Source organism: Bombus bifarius, unplaced genomic scaffold (assembly GCF_011952205.1).
Source record: "Bombus bifarius isolate JDL3187 unplaced genomic scaffold, Bbif_JDL3187 scf7180000008240, whole genome shotgun sequence".
Lineage (NCBI taxonomy): Eukaryota > Metazoa > Arthropoda > Insecta > Hymenoptera > Apidae > Bombus > Bombus bifarius.
In genome coordinates, this window is record NW_022884534.1 from 673,593 (window position 1) to 699,435 (window position 25,843).

At 32.5% G+C, this 25,843-nt stretch overlaps 4 protein-coding genes across 8 annotated transcripts; 3 read left to right on the plus strand and 1 right to left on the minus strand.

Moving 5' to 3' along the window:
- The first annotated feature begins 1,972 nt into the window (after nt 1-1,972).
- Nucleotides 1,973-4,419, plus strand: LOC117211715. Of its 3 annotated transcripts, none has more exons than XM_033455896.1 (3): nt 1,973-2,075; nt 3,535-3,885; nt 4,045-4,419. In XM_033455896.1, the coding sequence occupies exons 2-3, from the start codon at nt 3,538-3,540 to the stop codon at nt 4,282-4,284; spliced, it is 588 nt and encodes a 195-aa protein (XP_033311787.1). In that variant the 5' UTR covers nt 1,973-2,075; nt 3,535-3,537; the 3' UTR covers nt 4,285-4,419. The 3 variants fall into 3 exon arrangements, with proteins under 3 accessions (XP_033311787.1, XP_033311788.1, XP_033311790.1); XM_033455897.1 differs by lacking the exon at nt 1,973-2,075 and adding an exon at nt 2,852-2,915; XM_033455899.1 differs by lacking the exon at nt 1,973-2,075 and adding an exon at nt 3,050-3,065.
- Nucleotides 4,337-8,363, minus strand: LOC117211707. Its single transcript, XM_033455885.1, has 7 exons — nt 8,275-8,363; nt 6,168-7,974; nt 5,869-6,105; nt 5,412-5,785; nt 5,080-5,307; nt 4,837-5,014; nt 4,337-4,761 (listed from the first exon to the last, which is right to left on the minus strand). Exons 2-7 carry the CDS (start codon nt 7,941-7,943, stop codon nt 4,729-4,731), a joined length of 2,826 nt encoding a protein of 941 aa, XP_033311776.1. The 5' UTR covers nt 7,944-7,974; nt 8,275-8,363; the 3' UTR covers nt 4,337-4,728.
- Nucleotides 8,364-8,992: 629 nt separating this feature from the next.
- On the plus strand, nt 8,993-11,092 carry LOC117211710 (actin-related protein 2/3 complex subunit 1A-A). Of its 3 annotated transcripts, XM_033455887.1 has the most exons (7): nt 8,993-9,390; nt 9,459-9,503; nt 9,573-9,833; nt 9,912-10,202; nt 10,287-10,465; nt 10,540-10,809; nt 10,889-11,092. In XM_033455887.1, exons 1-7 carry the CDS (start codon nt 9,360-9,362, stop codon nt 10,925-10,927), a joined length of 1,116 nt encoding a protein of 371 aa, XP_033311778.1. In that variant the 5' UTR covers nt 8,993-9,359; the 3' UTR covers nt 10,928-11,092. The 3 variants fall into 3 exon arrangements, with proteins under 3 accessions (XP_033311778.1, XP_033311780.1, XP_033311779.1); XM_033455889.1 differs by having other exon boundaries at nt 8,997-9,503; nt 9,553-9,833; XM_033455888.1 differs by having other exon boundaries at nt 8,997-9,503.
- Nucleotides 11,093-11,390: 298 nt separating this feature from the next.
- Nucleotides 11,391-25,583, plus strand: LOC117211709 (F-box/LRR-repeat protein 16). Its single transcript, XM_033455886.1, has 7 exons — nt 11,391-12,491; nt 17,546-17,904; nt 19,919-20,212; nt 20,781-21,072; nt 21,911-22,106; nt 23,480-23,628; nt 24,295-25,583. Exons 1-7 carry the CDS (start codon nt 12,395-12,397, stop codon nt 24,441-24,443), a joined length of 1,536 nt encoding a protein of 511 aa, XP_033311777.1. The 5' UTR covers nt 11,391-12,394; the 3' UTR covers nt 24,444-25,583.
- The last annotated feature ends 260 nt before the right edge of the window (nt 25,584-25,843 follow it).

The window sequence follows — 25,843 nt, forward strand, 5'->3', positions numbered from 1 at the left end:
AACTTTTTCCGACTATGTTCATAGAAATATAAATTCGCATAAACGCCAATAATAAAAAATATTATAGCTACAAAATTTCTTCTAAACAGACGATTCTTCGACAAATATTGAAGATTCTTCGATCAATGGTTCTTCTGACGTTGACACAGGACTTCCTGGCGAATCTTTGTAAATCACAGGAATTTCCACATTTTCGTGAAACCAGTCTTTATCAGATTCTTATTTCTACTCGGGAAAAGGAATTCTATCACTATTCTTCGATGATAATGGTCCCAATATGTTCATGAGGTGTTTGAAGACAGACGCATTCATTAAATAAAAAACGTTGCTGCTTTGAACATTGTTCGTTAAAACGTCAATTTCAGCGACTAATAATTTTAAAACTGCGAGTTTAACGCTTTTGTTGAATTCGAATTTAGCCATTCCCAAACCCAATACGTTGCTTAATATTTTATCGCTGCTTCTCATTAGTGATGAAGTCGTTGGGTCGTCCCAAGGAATACGTTCTCGGCGCCACCATTGTAAGGTAAACCTAAAGAAATTTAAAACAGAATTATTCTATACATATTCTATTATTCTAGACAAATTCTCTTTGAAATAGTAATTATAAAGATTTATTACGCGGCTGAAAATCGACTTATGACAATATGAAAAATGAAATAATTATAATTATACAATATATAAATAAATATTTTATATGGTGAATGATAATTATAAAAATGTATATTTCTGACAGACAAAGAGAAGAATACGTTTCACAAAGTAGTTGAAACTTAAGAAAAGAATAAATACGCTTAGTAGCTGCATGGTGTACATGAATAGGACATGATGCGTTTAGAATCGGTGTAAGTCTTTATATATATATATATATATATATATATATATATATATATATATATATGCCAAAATCCCGATAATAATACAACTTCCTCATATTTTTCTTCATTTGAGTTATTCGAAATTTTCACCTTCGTCACAATATTCCTTGTCTAATATTTTCATCGTTGAAGTGATAATTATTTTCGTGTTAAGATATCTGTAACATAAATTGATTTTCTTACAATGTCTTTGAAATTTTAATGATACGTTATTTAGTATATTATCTATACACGAGTCAATCTAGAGTCTAACCTTACAGAAATAGAGATATTCATCATCACAAATATTCACTGCGAAAATGACTTTTTGATCAATTAGGGAAAAACAATTACTGGAAAACTAATATGTTGTGTAAAATGGCTAGGAGAATCATTTTATAAAAAAGAGCTCTAACCTCACCGTTTCTGAATAAGAGTAATTTAGACGTACAAAATATCGTATAACATAATGTGAAGCTGGTTATCTCTGAATTGTTTCTTAATGCACGCGAGTAAAAGGTGCAGAGAGCCAAATCTCTTCCTAGAGAGGGTATCTAAAACAAACCCAAAGAACATGGTTTTTGAATCTCAACGTATTTTACTTTTGAAGGATATTGTTACGCCATAAATAATAATATATATGCTATACTAATATAATAATATATATATATATTTATTATTATTATATATATATATATAACGTTTGAATAGCGAAATATTTTCATCTTGTAATTACTTTACAATTTATAATTACGCACATATTAGGATGATGCACATTAAATGTCCATTCTCCAAAACCTCATTATTGACTATAACGAGAATGAACAAAATATTAATGTGATGAACATTTTTGGAAACATGAATTTTGCATTTATGAAAGATGATCGTATTTCAATGAAACTACGTTTGCTTAAAACTTTAAGTTGCTTTTCTGACAATCCATTTGTAACATTCTGATTAATTGACTTTATGACTCTGCTACGCCTTAAGATTACAATTCACATCGACAGCCCCTACGTCAATGCGTTAGATCGTAACACAAATGATCAAATCGCAAAAGCTACTGACTTACATTGACCTTTGTTACGATGATCGCAATTCGACATAAATTACCATAAATTCACGGTGATCCACGTTTAAAAACACATTGCTTGCGACTTATGCGATTAATGGTATTTGCTAATCTCAAGACTCAAATCGTCGAAAATAGCTCCAGAAGTACGTATACATTTTTTTTTTTTTTTTTTTATTTATTTGTTGAAATTACAATCAATTCTCGCGTTGAGAATTTTCAGTAATTTTTCTGGCGTGGCGCAGTGACATGGCTGTTTATTTACAATAAGTTAATACTTATTATAGATAGGTATAATTTATAAGTATTATAAGTAAGTGCAAATGCTTAATTTGGATAATTAAATGAATCTAACGTTTAGGTCTAGCGGGTAGTGCCTCTTCAGCCTGCGAATCTGGTCCGTCGTATCGAGTAGTCCAGTGATTAGGGGGTTTCGGTGTTTGTTGATTCTTTTGCTATATCTGTCGCTATATTTTGCTATTTCCTCTTTGACGGTGGGTATCTTGAGGTCGCGGTGTATTGTTTCATTGGTTACATACCAAGGTGCGTCAATTAGGGATCTTAGCGTTTTCGATTGAAAGCGTTGGAGTATTTCAATGTTGGAGTTACTTGCTGTTCCCCATAGTTGGATTCCGTAGGTCCAGACAGGTTTTATTACGGTCTTGTAGAGGGTAATTTTATTCTGTATGTTTAGTTTGGAGCGTCGGCCCGTGAGCCAATAGAGTTTTTTTTTAGTTTGTCCTTTAGTTGCTTCGTTTTATCTGAGATGTGTGTCTTCCACGTTAGTCTCCTGTCCAGGGTCATGCCCAGGTATCGGACTGTGTCCCTGCTAGGGAAGTACGTATACATAAAAATATATATATATACTCCAAAAGGCCTCGCCAACGTTTAAACGGTTCCGGATCGTCTGCTCTCTCTCTCTCTCTCTCTCTGTCTATGACCGGTAAATTCGGTGAACGTAAATTGTCCTTTGCACTTCTTCAACGGTGAGTTACGACATAGCGCCCGTGGCCGTTTATCATTTCTATATTTTTGTCCCTGAACTCCTTCAATTAGCTCGTCTTGATTAGCTTAGAAAACTAAAAAAATGTAGAAAAAATGTACTTTTACTCCATGGTATCAAAGGAAATGAGATAGTTATGTATGTTATATTAGCCACTACCACTTGGAAAGAACTTGAGAGAAATTATTTAAAATAATGTTACTCCATACTAAGAATAAAAGTGATTTCTTCGTAATTAGAGATATAGAATGAATTTCGAGGTCACATCATGGTAAAAATTTACATGAAACCTACGTATAAATACAGTAATACTGATGAGACTTTTTAGAAAAAATCTGATTAAAATCAGCCAAGGATATGTAATTGGTTAAGCATCTTGATTATGAATCACAGTTTAACCAATAGTATTTTTTTCTGTTTAACCAACAATGTTTTTGCACAATGCATGAATGTATAGTTATAATGAGTATTTTTTCCTTCTCTCAGTAACTTCGGTATTGTTTCGAGTTTATTGTAGCATTGTGTATCGGAACGAGTGTATCATATCCTTGCTTTATTTTATTGCACGTTACCGTATATTAATATTAATTTCTATTATTTAGGAGATGAAACAAATTCTCGCTGTATGTCTCCTACTAACAGTGGCCGATGCTAATGTTTTCCGGGAAAATCATGGAAGGCCCTTGAATAGATTTTTCCACCCGAAACGCTGGTTTCCATCACCGGAGCATCAATTTGAATCACCAGGACATTCATTTCCTATACCAGAACATTTATTTCCTACACCAGGACACTCACTTCCAACACCGGCATACATGCAAGTCTCATCAGACCAGTCACCATTCCATAAACAATTAGAAAAACTCTTTCCACACAAAGTTAACCAACAGAATAAGGCCTCAGAATCTTGTACTGCTGTGAGGATTTGTCATAGTCCGTTAACAGGCGAAATCGTAAGTTACTTAGTACAACATCAATGACAGAAGTTCTTGGAAAATGTTATACATATACATTTCATATATGAATAAGTTAAATGATATGTAATTTCATTAGTGATAAGTTAGATCTTTATATTAAAGTAAATATTTTAATTTTCAAATAATCATTTGCAGATCATTACTGAATTTGATGGAATACAGCCAATAAGTAATGAAAATCTTGGTTGTACAAGTACCAATAAGAAATATTCTGATAACGTAAATTCTAACAATGAAAATCTTAATAGTAATGGAAATGTTAAGGGGAATCCCAGAACAACTATGCCAATACTTACTACTACTTCACAATCTCAAACCAGTGAATCTCCTCATAACTATGGAGAAGGAATTATTGACATTCGAATGGGCTACTAAATACTAAAAAGTAAAAAAAGGAAAAAGGAAAGTAATATTTTCATTAAGTTTAAAAAGTAATGTATTTATTAAGTTTTATGATACATTGAACATGTACACATTAATAATATTCGAAATAAAAATAGATGCATCTGATGATTTGTTGTATTTCTATCTCGTTTGTATATTACCTCTACCTCTTCCATTATCAACAGTCATTAATGTATAAAAATGCAAAATTATCAAATATTAGACAATTCCAAATAAAATTTCAACAATTGTTAACAAAAATGTTCAATTTCAATCAAACATCAGAATACAACTTTTGTATAATAGAACTTAAATGTACTTATATCATTCTTTTAAGTTTTACAAATATTTAACACATGAAAAAAAAATTATAATGTAGCTACACAAAACTAATCCTTTTCCGAAGAGAAACCCTATATATACCTTACATATCGCTTAATCAAATCTTGTTATATTGTCTACTCGTTTCTATAAAGTAAATAAGAAGTATTTAATATCAATAAAGCTACATTTTAATTGTAAATCATTAAACTAACATCTTACCTGTATTAATTGATTATTATCATCACTGTGATTGTATTGTGTATTTAAGAAAACAATATCAGCATTTATCTTTATATTGGGATCCTTTTCTTCTATGTATTTCATAGTTTTCTTAGCAACTGCTTGAACTGCTGCAGCATTTAATGAATAATCGTCACTCGTTAATGGGCATATACCTCTGGTAATCAAATATTTCTATTAATTAATAGGGTCTAAATTAAACAACTTCTATGTGATGCATACTTGTGAAAATGCTCATATCCAGTAATTTCTTCATCACAGAGATAACACATCATACAGCCACAGACACAAGTGATTTTATTGCATCCATCCTCCTTAAAATATGGACGGCTACATCTGTGACATTTATGTACAAGTGCTTCTGTCATTTTCTCTTCCAAAAACAAACGTGCTTTCTCAGTCTTTTCTTCATAGCATTTAAGCGGTATATGATTTACCTCTTTACATAATCTATTTCAAAATATAACAGTGCATAATAATGGTAGAAATGAAGAATTTTCTCATAACATAAATTTGGTGAGTATAATTATTGTATCTTTTTAAATCGAACTAACCTACACGATTCTTTCATACATTCGGGATTAAGACATTTAAAAACATTATCTTTTAAGGGAGGTATAGATGCAAATTGACAAAATGGACATGAAACTAAACCTAGGATTCCAGCAGACATTACTTCTCTTTCTTGCTTCTTACGAACAAATGTACTAAATTCCATCGGTGTTAATACTTTCTGAAGAGTCGAAAGTCTAAATTCTCCATCACAATCTACAAAACATGGAACATGCCCATTCCCCTGTGCAATTTGTGTTTGAGTTCCCCGTACAATGCACAAGTTGCAAAATACGTGGCCATCATCACATGTTGAACATTTAGATGGTATACATTCAACAAAACAGCACTGACATGTTAAAAGTTCATTTCTTTTCTAGTAAACAAATAAGAAAATGATATTATTTTCTTTTCAGTGTATAACATTTTTTTAGCGTGTATTATAATATAATAACTTACTTGTAACTCCTCAAATTCTTCATCTTCTCTTTTTTTTAATTCTTTTTGATATTCTGTAATACGATTTTTATGTTTTATAAATGCACATTCATGCAATAAAGGAATATCATTTGATAGAGTTTTTTCCCACATGGTTGTATAGTTTGTTTTTTTATCTGGTTCCATATTCTCTAAAGCGTTTGCAGTTATAGTCAAGTGATAATTATGCTGTTGATACACATTCATTAAAGTTTCCACCTATAAATTTCAAATAATGCTTTATATATCGCAAGTGACATATTATATTTTAACATACATACCTCAAATTTATTAAAATGATATTTCAAAAATTCAAGTGCGTCAGGATTGTATCCATGCTTTCTTTTTGAATTTTCAAAATATGTATGTGGAGATGGATACATTTCTAAAAACTGTTTCACATCAAATTCATGAATGTATAGCATTTGCTGTTCTGTAATACGCATTCGTCTTATTTTTTCATCTACTGTTAGATAAGTAGGACATTTACATTGATCTTCTATGAACTGGTCTAATTTAGCAGGATCATTAGCTGTTTGTACTATAACTTTTTTTAAATATGCAGGGTCTGCATTAGGAAAAATTCCTTTTAAATAATTATGTTTTTCATCTATATCATAATCTTTTTCCTGATTTATTTTGCTATTTATTTCAACAGGACATACTTGTCTATCTTCTACTATGATATTAATTAACTCCTCAAACTGTTTATCTAAACTAAGATCTGTATTTGAATATCTTTCACATAGTTTCTTAATGTAATTCTTATCTAAATCGGGAAATATAAATTCTAATCTTTTATCCAGTTCCATCCTTAGGGGTATTCTAGTATTTTCTATATCAATATCTTTTTTGCTCTCACTAGTTTTCTTCAAAAACTTGATATCTTTTTTTCTAGTACCTCCAAACACATGTTTGGTATTTTGTATAGAATAAATTCCAGTAGAAGTTGATGGTTTCACTTCTATGTTTTTAAGTGAATCTTGTGATTTTGTTACTACAACTGGTACATCACTTGTTGCAGTATCATACAATGTGCTTTTGGAACATGGTGATATATTAGGCGATGTATTTTTAGGTGAAATTATTGTCCTAATAACATTTCTTTTATTAGTAAATGATGAATCACCAGAATTTATTCTGTAAGGTCTTATATTACCTAAATCAACATTTGATATTTCTAACATTTTTGTTGGATTTTTTAATTGTTTCTGTTTATATATGGCAGATAATTTCTGTTTCTTAATGTTTTCCTTATTACTCAAATATTGCATATAATTATGTAATATTTGTCCATAATTCTTGCTATTATTCCCTTTATACCTTGTTTGTAGAACAGTCTCCTTACTTTTGGTATTTGAATTATTCGATGAATATTGCATGCTTAATAGGTCACTTGTTTGTTTCATAGAACTAGTTCTTTTTCTCCCATGAACATGTTTTTGCTGTGTTGATAAACCATTGTGACAAAATATCTGTTTGTATTTGACAGAATTGTCATCTACGAATTCCATATTACAAGAAATTTTTATTGCTGGCCTTTCCGTTGGTAATAAATCCCACAAACTAAGCTCTATATAATTCTCTGCATAACGATTTTTATATAAAATTCCAAACACACGATCATATTCATATATTGGCAGAAGTGTACATATCTGATGAGCTTTCTCTTTTATTTTTGTAATCTGGTAATCGTTAGAGTCACTTAATGATGTATTGCTCAAAGATTCTATAGATTTTGATTTATATATATCACTTTGAGATAATGAAATTATATCTGTCTGCTTTTGAGACTTGTGAATAAAATCTAAATTATTATTTGAGTCATTATTATTACTCTCCAAACTTTCTCTACTGGACATAGCACATGTGTTATGATTGTTATCAGTTTTACATGTATCCATATGTAATTCCACATTAGTTAATATTGAAAATAATGGATACATATAACTTTCAGGACTTGTTTCTTCTGAGCTACTATTCATATGATTGTAATCTAAATCAAACTGGTTTGAAAATATATTTGAATTGAACAATATCCATTCATCTACATCCATTTTTCTTTGGTAACTTTAGATTTGAATACTTCTATAACATACATATAATAAGGATATTTTTAAAAATTCGTTTCAACTTTTCAATAATCTTTGTTCTAAATCTTTCTGTCTTATAAAGTAAAGATGCCTTTTTAACATCAGCAATACTTACATACTTACAAGATACTTACATTTAATACTTACAAGATATTAAACAATAAAAATTATAATATATATATATACAAGCAAACTTAAACTTTTATTAGAGAAGAAATTTTCTCTTTTAGATAGTTATACTTTTTACTTTGTTCAAATATGTAATAATATAACAATTGTTGTTACAATAACTTACAAAAATCGAAATGTGAATAGTTGATGATACTTCTCTTAAAACAAGGGATCACTAACTAGAAGGCTTCTTTTGTCTTACAAACTACAAAATATTGAGATTACTAATGGGATTCCCGCAATGTATTTATCGATATCTGAATCGATCGAGCTTATAGTATTTTTTTAAAAGACTTTATTTATTACATATACATATATCATACAAACAAAATGTTTTCGTAGAAATACACTGTAATGTTCTATATCAATATACATACATAAATATATTCTTTTATATAAACTGAACAAAGACCAATTGCATATCCACAATCGAATTCAGAACTACCAATATATGGAACACTAATATTATATAGAAAGTTGGTATTATAGGTAAATTAAACTGAACTAATGATTACGTATAATAAATGATAATTATATAATTTTATTCTCAAATATGTCGTCAATAACATGATTCTGAGCAACTTTTTCCTATATATACCGCTATATAACCGCTGCTTGGCGTTAGTTTCCGAGATATTCATGAACTTTTACTACTTTTTATATTTGAGTTAACTTTATATATGAGCATGATGATATTACTATACGTATGTTCGTTGTTTTCGCAAAGCTAAACTAATCATACTTGAGTTCCTTTCTTGTCTTTCTGTATTTACGAATTGAACCGTGAGACGTATGAACGCATCGTAATACGAATCCCTGCACGAACATATCTATGTATCATATCATCATGTTAGTACATGAAGTTAACCCAAGTATACAATCTCTACTATGTTAGGAAGGAAAGAGGAAGGAAAGGAAAGGAAAAGAAAAAAGAAGGAAAAGCGTGTTTCGTTTGAAGCCTCTTAGTAAGCATAAGTAATCTCGTCCGTCAGTCAAAGAGTAAAAGACTTCTGAACAAGGCCGTTTATTAGACCGATTAGACGTTGGAATTTGGAATAACTATGATTAGTAAAATAAAGAGAGAAGAGTAAGGTGAAGACTGAAGTAGAGTGGAGACTTTCGAGATTTGTGTGTTTGATGTGCATCCCTCTGGTGGCGAGTATTGGAGGGCCGTCATAACATTAATACATACGTGACCGCACCCGTTTTATGTGGTTATGTGTGGTGATTCATAGATATCGTATGTAAAATTTATTGAATTCCTCAGGTAAAAAATATAATACAAAATGACAGAAGTTCATAACTTAGGTGTTGACGCTATCAGCTGTCATGCTTGGAATAAAGACAAAAAAGGTTTGACATTTGTTTGACGCGTATAGTACCTTTGCCAATCAATGATCAGAGTTAATATATTTTTTACAGAAGTGGCTATTTGTCCAAATAACAATGAGATCCAAGTTTACAAACGCACGTCGAGTGGTTGGAAATTGTTACAGAATCTACAGGAACATGATATGCATGTTATGGGTATTGATTGGGCACCAAATACCAATCGAATAGTAACATGCTCCGCAGATAAGAATGCATACGTTTGGACACAGGAAGGAGATGGAAAGTGGAATCCTGCATGGGTACTTTTAAGAATAAATCGTGCAGCAACATGTGTAAAGTGGTCACCATTAGGTATGAGCCAGCTGAAGTGTGGTTGATTTGGGTTTGAATAAATGTAAGCTGAAAAATTGCTTGCTTCCTTCTCTGTAGAAAATAAATTTGCTGTTGGATCTGGAGGTAGAGTAATAGCTGTTTGTTATTTTGTTTCTGAAAACAATTGGTGGCAGTGTAAGCATATAAAACGCCCATTAAGGTCTACTGTAACTACAGTCGATTGGCACCCAGATAATAAAGTTTTGGTTGCTGGATCCACTGATTATAAAGTTCGTGTATTTAGTGCATTTATTAGTGACATGGAAGATGCACCTGGTAATGGTCCATGGGGTCACAGTAATACTTTAGGAACATTACTTGCCGAATTCCAGAATACTCCCAATGGAGGTAGAGAAGTGTTCTTTTTATTACAATGCTAATAGAAATCTTATTGTCATATTTATTAATCATTTCCTTTCTATTTATACTCAGGAGGTTGGATACACTCTGTTGCATTTAGTCCTTGTGGCAATAAAATTTGTTGGGTAGCACACAATTCATCAATTTGCATTGCAGATGCTACTAAAGGAAATGCTGTTATACGATTGTATACAGAGCATTTGCCATTTTTATGTTGTGTTTGGATGGGGTCCAATTCCATTATCGCTGTGGTATTTATTTATATTTTCAACTGCGATAATTTTCATTATAAATATATGACTCACAAACTAAATAATTCCTTTAGGGTCATAGTTGTATGCCTATGCTGTATTCTATAGACGATAATGGTCAACTATATTTTGTATCAAAATTAGACAATACACAGAAAAAGGAGGCTGCTGGTTTGTCCGCTATGCGTAAATTTCAATCGTTAGATCGCCAAGCGAGAACCGACACGAACGATAATGCCTTAGACAGTATACATCAAAATACTATCAACTGTGTGCGCAAAGTATCAGATAATGAATTTAGTACGAGCGGTTTAGATGGTCAATTAGTAGTTTGGGATCTCAAGGTAAATCTTATCTCTATACAATTTCTTTCACATCTATATAATCAATACAAGTATACTAACAATTTAATTTCTAATTTAGCTTCTGGAGAATTCTATTGCTGGTCTCAAGATAGCATAAGTAAAATCTTTTTTTATATCAAAGAAAGACGGAAGATGTTACATCAATTGAAAAGATGTATAAATGTTAAATCTGAAACGAAACGAAAGAAAATATACAATTTCTCATTAATACTTCAATTATATCAATTACTCCTATACAAAATACATTATATTTTTAGCTAAACATTTGTCGATATGTGTAGATAAATTAATATGATTCCCTTGCCTTGTGATCCATAACTTTAATTTAAACTGAAAATTTTAAAGCGTCAAATCGCATTTGCTAAATTCCTCTACCTCCTCCTTACGTCATCCTACACACTGTTGCGATCAATGCAATGCTCATCTCGGATCGTCGACTGGTTTGCATAGTTTCAGGCGACCCGATAAGTACGTTGGTTCACTGTTTGTCAGGCGTAAAAGGTTGGTTCGCGCCTGGAAACCACACGGTCTCGTGCGGCTCGAGTGGGGGGCAGCCGGACAAGTTCAGCGCGAATATCGATTCAGTCTCGCACAAACCACCCCCATGTACCGTGCTCGTTGCAGCAGCTCCACCTTCTAACTTTGTTTTTCGCTCGGTATCATGACTGGTACATAAACAGAGAAGGAAAGAAAGAGAAGTACCGCGGTGTAAAGGCTGTGTGCATAGTCCACATCGTGCTCTACGAACGGGAAACGGATATAGTGGCGCGTTCAATTATTTCGACAACTATTGTGGGGATGTATTAGACGCGAATAAACCAGATCATCGTCGATAGAAATGTCTGTGCCGATGATGCTTATCGATTCGACAGCTAGTGTTGAAGAGGCATTCCATCATTTGTACACTTTTTAGTGAAGTGGTCAAGTTTATTACATAAACTCGAATCGTGATTAACGAACGTGATATTTTGTTCGTTTTATACGAAGAATATTAGTCATCGAACGTATACTTATATCATATCGTAACGTATCTTCGTCATTATCTATCTTTTCCACTTCTTTTTCTTCGTTCTGAACTATCGTCCCCTTTCGTTTTTGTGACATATAAATCTTTCGTCAAACGGTTCACGCGACTGTCACGAGCTGTCGATTAAAATAGATCTTTCCAGCAAAACGTTCCGTCATCGATTCGCCGCATGCGACGAGCTATCTCGAAGGGTTGCGTTTCGTTCTCCTTGGCTACGCGCGCTGATACACCTGATAAATTTAGAAAGCTGTTGAACGTTATGATCGAACAACTTTCATGGAATTAACGATTGACCTTATGTGCTGGAGGAACCCGTTATTGTCGTGAAAGCAGCTGGACGTTGCAAGCGCAAAAAGAAGAACCGAAACGCAGGAAAAAACAAGAGAGTGGTAGAGGAACCGTGTAAAACTCGAAGATTGAGTTTTGTTTCCGTGGCTGTCGAATATGAAACGTTGCAACCACGGTCACACGCGTCCCTACTTGTCTTGACTACAAGTCGTGGCTGAGCAAAGGGAGTGCGCCTCCGCTTCTTGAGAGATGTCTTCGATATCAGCGCAGGGGGTCGTCGAAAGAGCCAGCGCCGAGTTGACCAAAAGAATCAACGGTCTGGGGCTAAGAGCGTCTAAACATCATGGTTGGTGAATTAATTAACATTATTTTTTTTTCTTGTAGTACGATATAGGACTTGAAGATATTAGAGGAATCATACCTCGCATATGTATTTAAGGAATTTGGAAAAATGGACTGATCGAAGAGATTAAGGAATTACCGAGTATTCAAATGCGATTTTTTTTCGATCTGAAATTCTTAAAAGTATTTGTTAACGTTGAAATATATGAATTTTTAATACATTATCAAGAAATGAGAAATACGATCAAAAACATTCTTTTGTGATTTTCATCTTTAAAATTATTAACGTTCTGTATCTTTTATTTTGAAAATTATTAACGTTTCTACTAAATACACAATTCAATATGGTATTTACCAAGCCTTCAAGCTATTGAATAACTTGCTGAGCAATAAATTCATTCGAGTAAGGACGATCCTCTAATTATTTCAAGCACCTTGTAACTTATTTTATCCTTCATGTGAATGGTTCGAGAATAATTTTAAATCGATACCTAATTTGGAATTGTCTAGCTTCGACCTAACTTAAACATATAACTCATAATCATCGATTCTTTTAAAGAGAGCTTCGACAGGATGTTATTACCAATTAATTTTCTTTCTCTTCCTGTCCTTTTTATTCATTGTTTCATCGTGCTGGAATCTTAAACAGTCGCCGAAGCGGGGCGATCGACGAATTTGGCCAGCCATTATTGCGTAATCACAAATACCAATTGATTTCTGTTAAACCGCAACCCCGAACCGCTCCTTGGTCAATGTTTCTTAATTCTGCGTTGTACAACATTACCCGGTGCATCGTATGCTCGGTGCTGTCCCGACGATCTTCCTCCGGAACGTTCGTTAAAGCGGCCACCAAGTGGTTTTAGTCGCAATCTGAACTGCAATGGAATCGATAGCATTCGTCCTCATGCACGTGGAAACGTAGTACTTAGCCATCTCGTAATCTTTTACCTTGCATTCTATTTTCCATTTGCTTGAAAATCTGGGAAAGATATACATACATACAATCTTTTCAATGTAACTTATACCTTTACAACGTTATATCTTTTATGTACTTTTTATGGATGACTTGAGGTTTAATTTTGAATCTCATTTAGAGGTTAACTTTATGATACTTATATCTAATATCTAGTATCTAAAACTAGAGCTTAAGTTTTAATAAGACGTTGTTAGGCTTCGTGTATCGTTGAAAAATATGGCAAAGATGTTGGACCATTGTCAGCTGAAATATGTATTTAACTGTAACTTATCCTGGTTTCCTATCGTTCGTATATGAATGTTAATCATCTCAACTATAGTCATACTAATATAATTTCATTTACTAACAGAAGTATATTTCTAAGAAGTATTACTCTCGAGTATTAGTCTTTTCTATTGAGTTCTAGTAGGATACGGATATCTGATACATTTGTTTATCTTAGATATACATTTAATACCAATTTCCAAAAACTGTTGAAATTAATAATGGCTAGTTAATAATGAAACATTCTAGGTATATACGTACTGTGTATGTAGTGTATTATATTGTGCAAAAAGTATATTTATAATATACTTTTAATTAAAAAATAAACTATTATATAAATAATATAAAAGTATATAAGATATATACAAGACATATAAAGATATATAGAAGAGGTTAAGATGACTGCACTGAATATCATGGTTTATTAATATAATGAATACTTAACTGTTTAAATAGTTTTGCAATCTCTGTGAAATACATATTTACATTAAATATCTTGTAGCATCCATATACACTTGCTAATTTGTTAATCAAACTTTATCAATACAATTGTCATAATCACGCCTTGTTACAATACTAATGACATTTCAAAATGTTTCGTATAACATATAACATACCCATAAAAAGTTTCCATAGATATCTGCTCAATTCGTTTGATTTCGTGCGCTACTGTAGAGGCAATAATAATGCAGTCATAAATGATCAGGCATTGTATGTTTTGAACGTGACACCTGAATTTATTTCAACCGTTGTTAATTGTGGTTAATTGTTAGCACGAGAACATCGTATCGATTGACATGACTAGGTCGACGATTCACGGACCGGAAATATCGGTGAATCGACGATTTGTCGTGTCTGACGAACACGAGAGCCCGAGCATCGGGTTTGCTTGAATGGGAATCCGGGAGACAAAAGGCAGCGTACGCATGCCGGTTTTCATACGGCCGAGAAGTCGCGACAGAGCAAGAGATTTATTTTAACGCGTAAAATAGGTAATCACCGTGGCGGCTGGATTGCCGCCAGAGCCCCTGCACGACTGATAAAATTGTGGCAGATCAGCCAAACCCCTCCTCTCAAACAATTAATCATTCGTTACTGTATCATCGCATGATCGTCTTTGTTTCTTCGAACAAAAACCCAAAACCATCTTCTTAATCTTTTTCATGAAATTTAGATGCTGCAAGAAAATAAACTAGGATTAGATGATGAACTTCATTCGATTCTCTATTTTTTATTTTGATTATCTACGAAGTTTAGATTATTATAAATTATATTATATGAATGTGAAGGAATTACTCTAAGATCGTTAAGATTAGAAATTTTATAGAGCTTTTCTTGTTTTTCTAAATTAATATAAAATTATTGTAATTCCATATAGATACATAGTTATCTGCCATTATATCATAAAATTATCGTATTAATATGATTTCAAACTTCTTTGGTTCAAATGATATTCATTTCATAAATATAAAATTTCTTTTATGTTTGAATTTAACATAGAGAATTGCATCTTGTTAATTCGCCATCTGAAAAACAAATTATTACATTAAAGACAATTAGACCAGTAAGTATTTAAAAATCTCCATATTTTCGTGTTCTCAATAAAGATTTCTGCAGTAGGGAATCTCTATTTACTTACACGTGGAACTGATCAATACTGGCTATAAATTTGAAGTGTCGTGGCGTATAGAAAATTTTTGTCACGCTGCAACGAATTTTATTCGAATCGGAAACATTTTTCAACAATCCATTCGATACATTCTTTCGATTGCGAATACCGGCGAAACTATCGTTCGATAAACTTATCGATCGAGCTACATCTCGCGATAGAATAGATGTGATGCGAGATACGTTATTGTTGCTTGATAAATAAGTTGGATAAGAGAGCAGAATTGTACTTTAACGCGTTAACTGCCACATAAAGTTTATATATTTTTCTCTGGAAGCCGTAATAGATTGAAATATGCTGCAACATAACATTTAATTTTTATATTAATTACAATATTTCGATACACGACAATAGAAAATTATATTATATTCGCACATTCTTTTCTGATTACAGTATTTAAATCATCCATATTGTTGAACATTTGTTAACCTATAAGATTTATCTTGTACCACTTATTTTAAAGAATTTAGTAACGTGGTTCACGGATGACTAGACTGCGGATTTTTACGCAATTATGAGAAATTTTAAAATGCAATAATGCACAGAACGTGAATAATTTACAAAAATGTATGAAATATCCAAAGTACAAGAGTCTCTATATTATTTAGCAGGTAAAATAATTTTTTGCTAAAGTTCCATTTCTTTTATTATACATATAAAACCATGAATTTACATATAAATCCGTAGTATACCAACTGCGACCATCACCGTAGCAATCAACGTGTTAATCGTAGGTGGGCACAATTCGCGGGGAAAAAATGCTTGCCATGTGATAGAGAGATAGAGACAGGAAATAGAGATGTACCCGGAGCCAAATGGGACATACAGTTCGAAAATAAAACGAAAATAACTTACCGCATCTTCGCAGCAAGTTTACCTTTACAGAAAAGCCTTTAAAGACATGATCTTCAATCCTCATTACAAGCACGGATCTTTAAAAATTATATTGGATATAGAAACTTGTTTTAAACACCTTTGTCTACACATAATATTTGTAATATTTTTATGATAGAAAAAAGGAATTCTTTTGTATATAAATGCTATTTTATGACAGATTATTTAATGTAGATAATTGTAGTTTATTTCAACTTATAGATTGTTTTAAAAATATTACTTGAATAATCGAAGAACTATTTGGTCATTGGAAGAAGCTTATGTTTTAGATTATTTCTATAAACATCGATACGGAATCCTTTTTTAGACAAGGAACACCTTTGTATTGTTGATAATATGATGTCAATTTTTTTCAATGGAAGAAAAGAATTATTTTGAATTCTTTTGTAATATATTTGACAGAGGTGATTATGATTTATTCAAATTGATAAATTTAAAATATTTTCGTGGAGATCTCTGTAAATCAATGATCATTGAAAGGATAGTTCATCCTAAATTTGACTTTACAGGCAAACATCGTGAATATTTAAATTCATGAACAACATAGATCTGTTTCTGCAAACGAATGTTTCATATACAGATGTTCGATTATGAGTGTTTATAATCGAGAAAGTAAATATTTCTTTAAAGGAATTTACGAAAGCCTTTAACATGGAGGAGTCTTCTGAAACCTAACAACTTTCAGCTTTATTGAGCCGATATTTCCTCTACACTGTTCCAAACGACTATGATAATACATTCATAAAAGTTTTAGTAGTCATCAAGCATTCATAAATTAATTATATAATAATTCATATAAGTAATTCATAAATTATTTAACTCCTTGACATTCTTAATCATCCCATTTAATCGCCTGTTTGATCCAAATGGATTATTGTATAATAATATTGGATGCAAAAACCATTTTAGGACTCTCAGGATAAAACATTTCAATAGATTCTCTACTCTCTATTATATTTATTTCCCAAATCTTGTTATTTATCTTTAATATTGACAAAATTTAAAAATGTTAGTTGACAAAGCATTATAGAAGTCAGAAGTATAGAAGTCAGAATATATAATACATAAAATATTATTTATATAATTAATACATGTAATACATAACATAAATGAAAAGAAGTTAATCCTAAATCTGATGATAAAAGAAATACAATTATTGTTTTGAATATTAAACAATCTCTATTGAAACGTATTAGGCATCAATTGGTAATTGAAACAAAGGATGATGTTTAAATAAACCATGGGAATGTTTCAGGTGGGGGAAAGGCGAGCGTCATGGAACGCGTTACGCACGTGTTCTGCGGGAGCGGCGGTGTTCCGTACACGAATTTGCAGAGCGCGAATAATGCGAACGCAACCCCGGAAAAGCCAAGCAGGAGCGTGCCAACGTCGATAAGCAACATGCCTTCGGTGAACAACAAGAGCCTGAGCAACGTCGGTACACCGAGCAGAGCAAGGATATCGAGAAATCGAGGGAAGAATGTGCCGTTGGCGAGCGGTGGAACGGGCGGATACGTCGCGCCCACCACGTGGGATCAGCTGATGCAAGACGATCATTTCCTCAGTAAATTCTTCCTCTACTTCACCGCCATCGAGAGGAGGATTTTGGCTCAGGTGCCAGCGATTAAACGATCGTTATTAATCTAACTTGCAACAGAGTTGCACTCATCTTTGTTTTTTCTTTTTTTAACGTGTTAACATGTTCCGTCCTCAGTGAGAAGTAAGATAAGTTCGGTTGAAAGAATTACACTAGAATATACAATCAAAGAAGAATGGCGCTTGTACTGAATACCTGATACATACTTTGTTATCTTCTTTCCTATCTGTTTTGTTTGGGAGCAGTTAAGAGGATTGTATAAAATACTGTATGACATACATAGGACAGAAAGTGATTCCCTATGCGAAAGTACATCAAAAACGTAGAATAACAGCTTTTCGTTGAAGGAACAGTATTGAAGATTTTGAGGATTTATTACGTACGATATAGTTTATAGGGAGGATTTGTATAGTAGAAGTTTGCTGATTTTTCTGCCACTTATGATACTTAGTTCAAATAATGTGAGTTTAGGCTCAGATAAGTAGATCGTTAACTGTTAAAATTTTATTTTACTATTATTGACGAAATGAAGTATTGTTAATGAAACTATCCACTGTACTTTCTTGAATCTAACTACTCGTAAAAGTCATGCAGATTTTGTATAGAAAAGTAATGGGTATTATAGTGTCTGTTGAGCTTAAAATTAATTCTCGGATGAAAAAATTTCACTTGATACTACTAATTTAATTTTGCATACGGAATCCTCTTGTATAATATCGTTTCCATAATACTTTTGGCTGCATTCTATATATTGTCGAAGCTTGTAATTTTATTGGAAAAGTAGAATGCGCTCAATCCTCAATTCTTGGCATTGATTCGCCGTGGAATTAAAGATAGTAAAGATTGACGATGTGGATTAGATAATAATCTTTTCACGGTCGTGCAAGATGATTCTTCTTGGTCGTAAAATAAATCACTTGTGATTAAGGAAAGTCTTGTTGCGTGATGCTTTGTTAAATGACATATTTGTTTAGCAACGGACGTCAAACTTCTTGGCTATCGACTTGTGTATATGCATACGTCGTGGACTCGGGCTGATTTACTGATTTATGTTTGGAAACGCTGTTCAATTATAAATAATAGTATTAGAAGCCTTTTCATACTGGTCGAATGATCTTTCACGGGAGATTAGACTGATATACGATCTTGCATATATCTTATACAAGGTTCTTAACTGTCATCTGGTTCTGGTTCTAATATTGGTTTAGATAATCTATTAAATTAAATTGTTAAATTTTAATTCGATAGATTATTTAATTTTAGGGTATTTAAATCCATTTCGTGTTTTAAAAAGCATAAAGTATTTTAGAATTAAGTAACTTAATTGGAACAACTAAGTTCCAACTGTTGAGAGGATCGCTTATAACTTCACGATACCAGTTAAGAGTTCATGTCATAAAATTAAAGCATCATTCTATTCTCCTTGGAACAGTAAATATTGATTGTCCCATCTGCTTAGAACAGAACAATAAGCATATATAAATCTATAAATACATAATACAACTTATCTAGTTACTTAGACGCTCTAACATGATAGGATGAAAGGAAAAGTCTCTTAACAATACTGTTTAAGATTTAAACAAACGTTATCCCATCTTCTTTGAACAGTATATTAATATTGATTCAATCTTGATGCAGTTTTTATATAAGACGTCTATTCCAGGATGTCCGTCCCACAGGGTTCTACGTAGACTTTGCCAGCGTACCTCGATTAAAAATGGAAGCACTGCGTGCGCATTCATAAATATTTTATTAAGCAGTTGTCACAAACATATAAAATCATCCTGGCAAAGGTTTTCTAGAATAACTTGCACACCTAAAAATAAAACGGAAAATCTAACAACATTGAGATTCCACTTCCATGATTCTTAATTTATTCCATGGCGAATCGAGTACCCGTGAATTTTTCAATTGATGTACATTTCTTAAAATTTTGCATCTTTGATATATTTTATATTTTTAAAATGTTCTATTCCTGAAGCTTTATATTTCTAAAAATATACAAAAATGTAACGATTCGGTGATTTACAGGTGTGCTTAAGATGGCGAGATATACTTTATGCGCGACCTCGACTCTGGGCAGGTTTAGTGCCCGTGGTGAGGTGTCGTGAGGTGCGTGCCATGCCTCCTAGTTCACGCACACGGCTCTACGCCTCCTTAGTTAGAAGAGGCTTTCATTCGTTGGTTCTTCTCGGCGCATCGGATGAGGATATCCCGGAACTGACGCACGGATTCCCATTAGCGCAGAGAAATATTCATTCGTTATCGCTTAGATGTTGCGCCGTTACTGACAGGGGGCTTGAAGCTCTCTTAGATCATCTACAGGTATATACATACATGTAACTTTCCTTAATACAAAACAACCATTAAATTTAAAGACCATAAATATTTCACTTAAAAAATTAGCATTATTACCTTTTGATTGCAGATTAAAGTTACAGCAGATTTTTATTGGTGTATAATACGTAAGAATTAATTGAATTTTTCTTTCAGAAATAAGCCTTTTTTATTCTAAATGTCTCGTTTATGCTATATTAAAAACTGATAATGAAAAAGGTTAAGTAAATTTTAATAAAAAGTACGTTGGGGATGAACTTTCTTTCAAGGTCATTTTTCTCCAACTTCTACAGTCAAAAATATTTGAAACATTCTGTGCAATCCAAATATAGACATTTAAATCAATTGTTTTCAAAATGTTGATCATGCATATCTTGTTGATTAAATAAATGAACTACTACAGACTTCATTCTTGTTTTCAAAGCTCTCAAACAAGCTACTATTTTCTTTTCTTTTCTTCTTTATATCGCTCATTTATTTGATACAGAGTAAATTAATGAGTAGATATTAAGGAAAGGGGGAGTAGAAGTATTCTCTAATGTTTTTATATTTTTAGGCGTTGTTCGAGCTGGAATTAGCTGGTTGCAACGAGATAACGGAAGCCGGCCTGTGGACTTGCTTAACACCTAGAATAGTATCGCTCTCCTTGTCGGATTGTATTAATGTGGCCGATGAAGCTGTCGGTGCTGTCGCTCAATTGCTGCCGAGTCTCTACGAGTTCTCGTTGCAGGCTTACCATGTAACCGATGCCGCTCTTGGATATTTCCACGCCACTCAAAGTAGCTCCCTTAGTATCCTCAGGCTGCAATCCTGCTGGGAACTCACTAATCATGGTGTAGTCAATATTGGTAAGGAGCCTTTATTTTGAAATCTTGCGTTGCGATGTTATTCGTATTTTGTTTCGAATAAGACATTTCGTATGTCTTTCGATTAAAGCATAAGACATAGATTTAAATAAAAATTGGAGCAAATATTCATTTGGAGTGTTTAGTAATACAAAATCAATATAACATGAAAGAGCGTCATATCACGAAAAGTTATTTTTGAATATAGTATCCACACTTTTAGTTATTTATGTTTTACTATAGTATGACAAAAAATAAAAATTGAAAAATTGACATATATAACAATAAAACGTTGAGTAATGTTCACTGCTGTGATAAAATGACAAATTGTCTTCCACTAAAGACACTCGTGGTGTCTGATATTATAACGTGGTTGAATATAATAAGAATAGGTACTAATTAGTCTATGAGTTATCATGTTAGTTATTATAGTGGTGTCCTCGTTGTATATGTATAGTAAAAAATACTCCAACATAACTCAAGACGTTAACGTCGCGTAAAGCGGGACAGTTGCAAAATCGTTTTGCTAGGATCCAGGTAGAAATAATTCTTGATGACGATACCGTGAAATTAAGTCAGGTGGTGCACGCATCCGACCATTATAAATTTAGAATTAAGGAACACCGCTTTATTTAGCTTTCAAGCTGTCAGCAACAGCTCAGACTCATGCTTCTATGTGAGTACACGTAGCTACTTCGAGGACAACGACCAGATGTCGTTATTTATATGGTAGTTTCGTATTTCTCTGTAATAAGTTAATGAAAAAGATTAAACAAAAAAAAAGAAAAAAGAATCTTAGAGAGTGTATAATATACTCTTCATTTTCTGTCTTATCTTCCAGTACATTCCTTGCCCAATCTGACTGTCCTGTCGCTGTCTGGATGCAGTAAAGTAACGGATGATGGCGTTGAATTGATAGCAGAAAACTTATCCAGGCTTCGTTCGTTGGATCTGAGCTGGTGCTCGAGAATCACCGATGCGGCTCTAGAGTACATTGCTTGTGATCTGAATCACTTAGAGGAGCTCACATTGGACAGGTGAGAACTGTTTAATTATTGTAGGACTTAACATAAAAAGGGATCCAACATTTTTTAAAGTTTCGTACAAAGAACGATGATAAAGAATATATGAAGCAAAACATTAAATATTCAATAATGTAAATCAGTTGAAAACAAATTGCAACGTTGGTTTCCAATGAGTTCAGAGAAGAGGCATTCAGCTGCAACCGACGAAAATGAAGAGGCATACTTCCCTTTTTCTTAACTCTTCTTTTAAATCGCGCTAAATGACACTGCGACCCACCGCGGTGAATCCGTACGATCCATTCATGTTCTACATACTAAACGCGTTAACAAGCATTCTATTTACGATCAACTATTGTGCAATACGTCCATGAATCAGCGCTCGTCGATGCATTCAGACGCCTAAGGAGACGAACTAACAATCTAGCAACAAATTGGCTGGCTGTAGGAGATAATATATATATATATATATATATATATATATATATATATATATATAGAATATACAGTTGTTCTAAGCGATATAGCGAAATTCTAACTGATGATATTCACAGTCACATCCAAACACCTTGATTTTCAAATTGCAAATGATTTATGTGGATAAAAATTTCTAGAACTTGTTTTCCGAATAGTACACTATAGGATACATTTTTTTAAATATACAGCAGAACACACTATATCCTTTACTTTTATCAACTAAGCACTCTTGTCCATAATTCGTCTGCCACTTGTTAATCCTAAACATAATATTTATTAAAATAGATTTCTAATAATATCTTCAAAACATAGTATAATTGAATTTTCTTTCAATACATACGACTTATAAACTTGTCAACTTCATTTTTGTAATTACAAAATTCATTTGTCTTTATCTTAAATATATGTACTAATAAACGTTCGATAATTTATGGATAGGAGTGTATGTCGTTTTCGAACTTGGACTCAAATGATTTGGCTTCGTTTTCATGCCAATTTGTCTTCAATGGAGACGTTAACGAATCTATGATGAACAGAAAACAATTATTAAATAATTTGGCGAAGACATCGTGAATAGACGTTATAGATCCTTCCTTTATTATCTTGAAGTTTCTAATTATGTAATCATATAATCTTTAATTTAGAAAGTGAAATAATAATGTGTTGCAGCTATAGATTTCTCAATCTATAAATCTATGATAAATCCATAATTTAGATATAATTATTATAAATAATTATATTTAGAAATTAGATTAAGATATAAGGATAAAGGTTCGTTTCTAGGAAAGAACGATATCATGAAAAATATGAATCGAAAAGCAACGAAAAAATGACAAAATGACAAAACTTTATATTAAGAGAAGAGTCGAAGCAAATAGTTTGTTAAACTTTTCTTTCTTCATCTCGCGTAGATGTGTGCATATCACAGATATAGGCGTGGGCTACATTTCCACAATGGGATCATTGAGCGCATTGTTCTTGAGATGGTGCATACTACTTAGAGACTTTGGACTTCAGCACTTGTGCGGCATGAAATCCTTACAAGTACTCTCCGTGGCAGGTAAGATCAACCTAAAGCCTGCACTATATGTCCCCTACATTGCACGTCGAAATTTAAAGAATAAACTTCACCGTCCCCCCTTTCTCAAAGATGAACAATTATTGAACAAATGTTATTTCCAAACATTTACCCTTTTTTCATATATAAATAATTGACCAATGGTCTTATAATATTTCACAAACAATTAAAAAGCATTAAAATTTACCTTTCAAAAATTTATCTATTTCTATTAGGTTATCCGAAAAGTTTCTTTCGTTTCATAAGGCGATAATAGATGAAAAATAATTTCTGTTTTACATTATTTTATTGAATTAAGTATGATTCATTTCATTCTATTTCTATTATTATGTTCGTGCATAATTCAATAAACTAATATAAAACGAAAAACATTGTGCGTCTATTATTTCCTTATAGAACGAAAGAAACTTTCCGGATAACCTAATATGTATAAATTATTGATGAAGAATCTTACATTCTTCCACAAAGAGAAAAAAGGTATTCGAAAGAATTAAGGAGTTAAGAAATTTGAATCATTGATCAATGGTGTTATCATCTTTCAAAAATTGATCTCTTTGTATACATAAACTTTTTTATATAATTTATACTATTTCACAAAGGAGGAAAAGTAAAAATTCATTTCTGTTAAAGAACATAAATTTTTCACAGGGTGCCCATTGCTCACAAGTAGCGGATTATCGAGCTTGATTCAGCTTCGACATTTACACGAGCTAGAGTTAACTAATTGTCCAGGAACGTCTCAAGAGCTGTTCGATTATTTGCGCGAACACCTACCGCGCTGCCTAATCATCGAATAAATGACGCTTCGTTGGGAGCAGGGCAACAGCTCCAGCAAATTCCTTTGCGTTCCACACAGAAGACGTTTCAATTCCTATAGAACGAGACGACAACATAAAAAGATGTTTCACGTAAAGCAATATTTAGAACGAACAAGAGTACTGACTACGAGAGGAGGAGACGATGCGGATACAGATAGGAAAGAAGCAATTGACGTCCATACACAAGCAGTACCGCAAATTATTGTTCTCTCTTGTAACGACAAAGGATATAAAAAATGAAAAAAAAAGGATATATAAGAAGAAAAAAAGAAAAACACTAGCCCTAAAAACATGCAAACATGTTAACACTAAGATAGCGCGTAGACATTTTTAATACACCAGAGCTCCTGTATGAATCGCACTCCTTTCTCGCCGATGCTACAACTTCTTATCGGATCGTATATGCGGTTCGATTCGTTTTGTTCTTTCCTTTTCCTTTTTTGCATTTTTCGTCGAAACGCGTTTGAAAAAAATATGTAAAAAAAAGAAATGCAAGAAAAAAAAGAAGAAAATGCAGAAAAGTATGCATCTCTCAATAAATTGATATCTTATATGGAGTTTCATACGTCGCCGCTTGATAATAGAGAAAACAGAAAACAGGAAGCAAACGAAGAGACAGTTTAATTATAGTAGGTTCTCGTTAAAACGAAGAAAAGAAATGAAAAAATGATATATAAAAAGACGTAGATATTGTACGACGAAATGACACGACAGACTCAACAGTTAGAACTGTGATAAATTTTTATTATACGTATGTTGTTCTACTTTGACTATATACATATGTCTAGGGCGTTGTTTAAACCTGCTTCAACGTTTTAAGGATGCGCGTAATTATCAACGCGTTAGACGCGTTGCTTTTTTTTGAGAGAAAGAAAGGTATAATAAGCAAGCTACGATCGTAATAAAGTGATTAAAACAAAAAGATAAAAGAAACCAAAAAAGAGTACAGAAAAACATTCCGGTTACGTGTTAACGAGAACTTTTATTTTACGAGACATCACGATCCTGCGAGTTTTTCATTTGCTCGACGATGTGTTGCTAAATAAACGAATGAAAAAAAGAGAAAAAAAAACGTTAAAGATCATTGCACATGTATGTACTATTTAGAAGAAAAAAAAAGTTTTTAACTTATATTTTACCTATGTATATTCTGCTGTCATGTAATTAATGTTTCCTACATTTAAGGCTTACATCTAGCTAAGTTCCCAATGTTTTTTCATTAAATGTAATGATATATCGCAATATAGAAAAAAAAAAAACGTATTTTACGTGTTTAATACTGTTAACTATATTTCGACGGTTATTTAAAACGAATCAGTGTCAGTAATGATCCAAGTCAACATGTAAGGTATTGAAAGAGAATTTTACTCCGCCGTTGC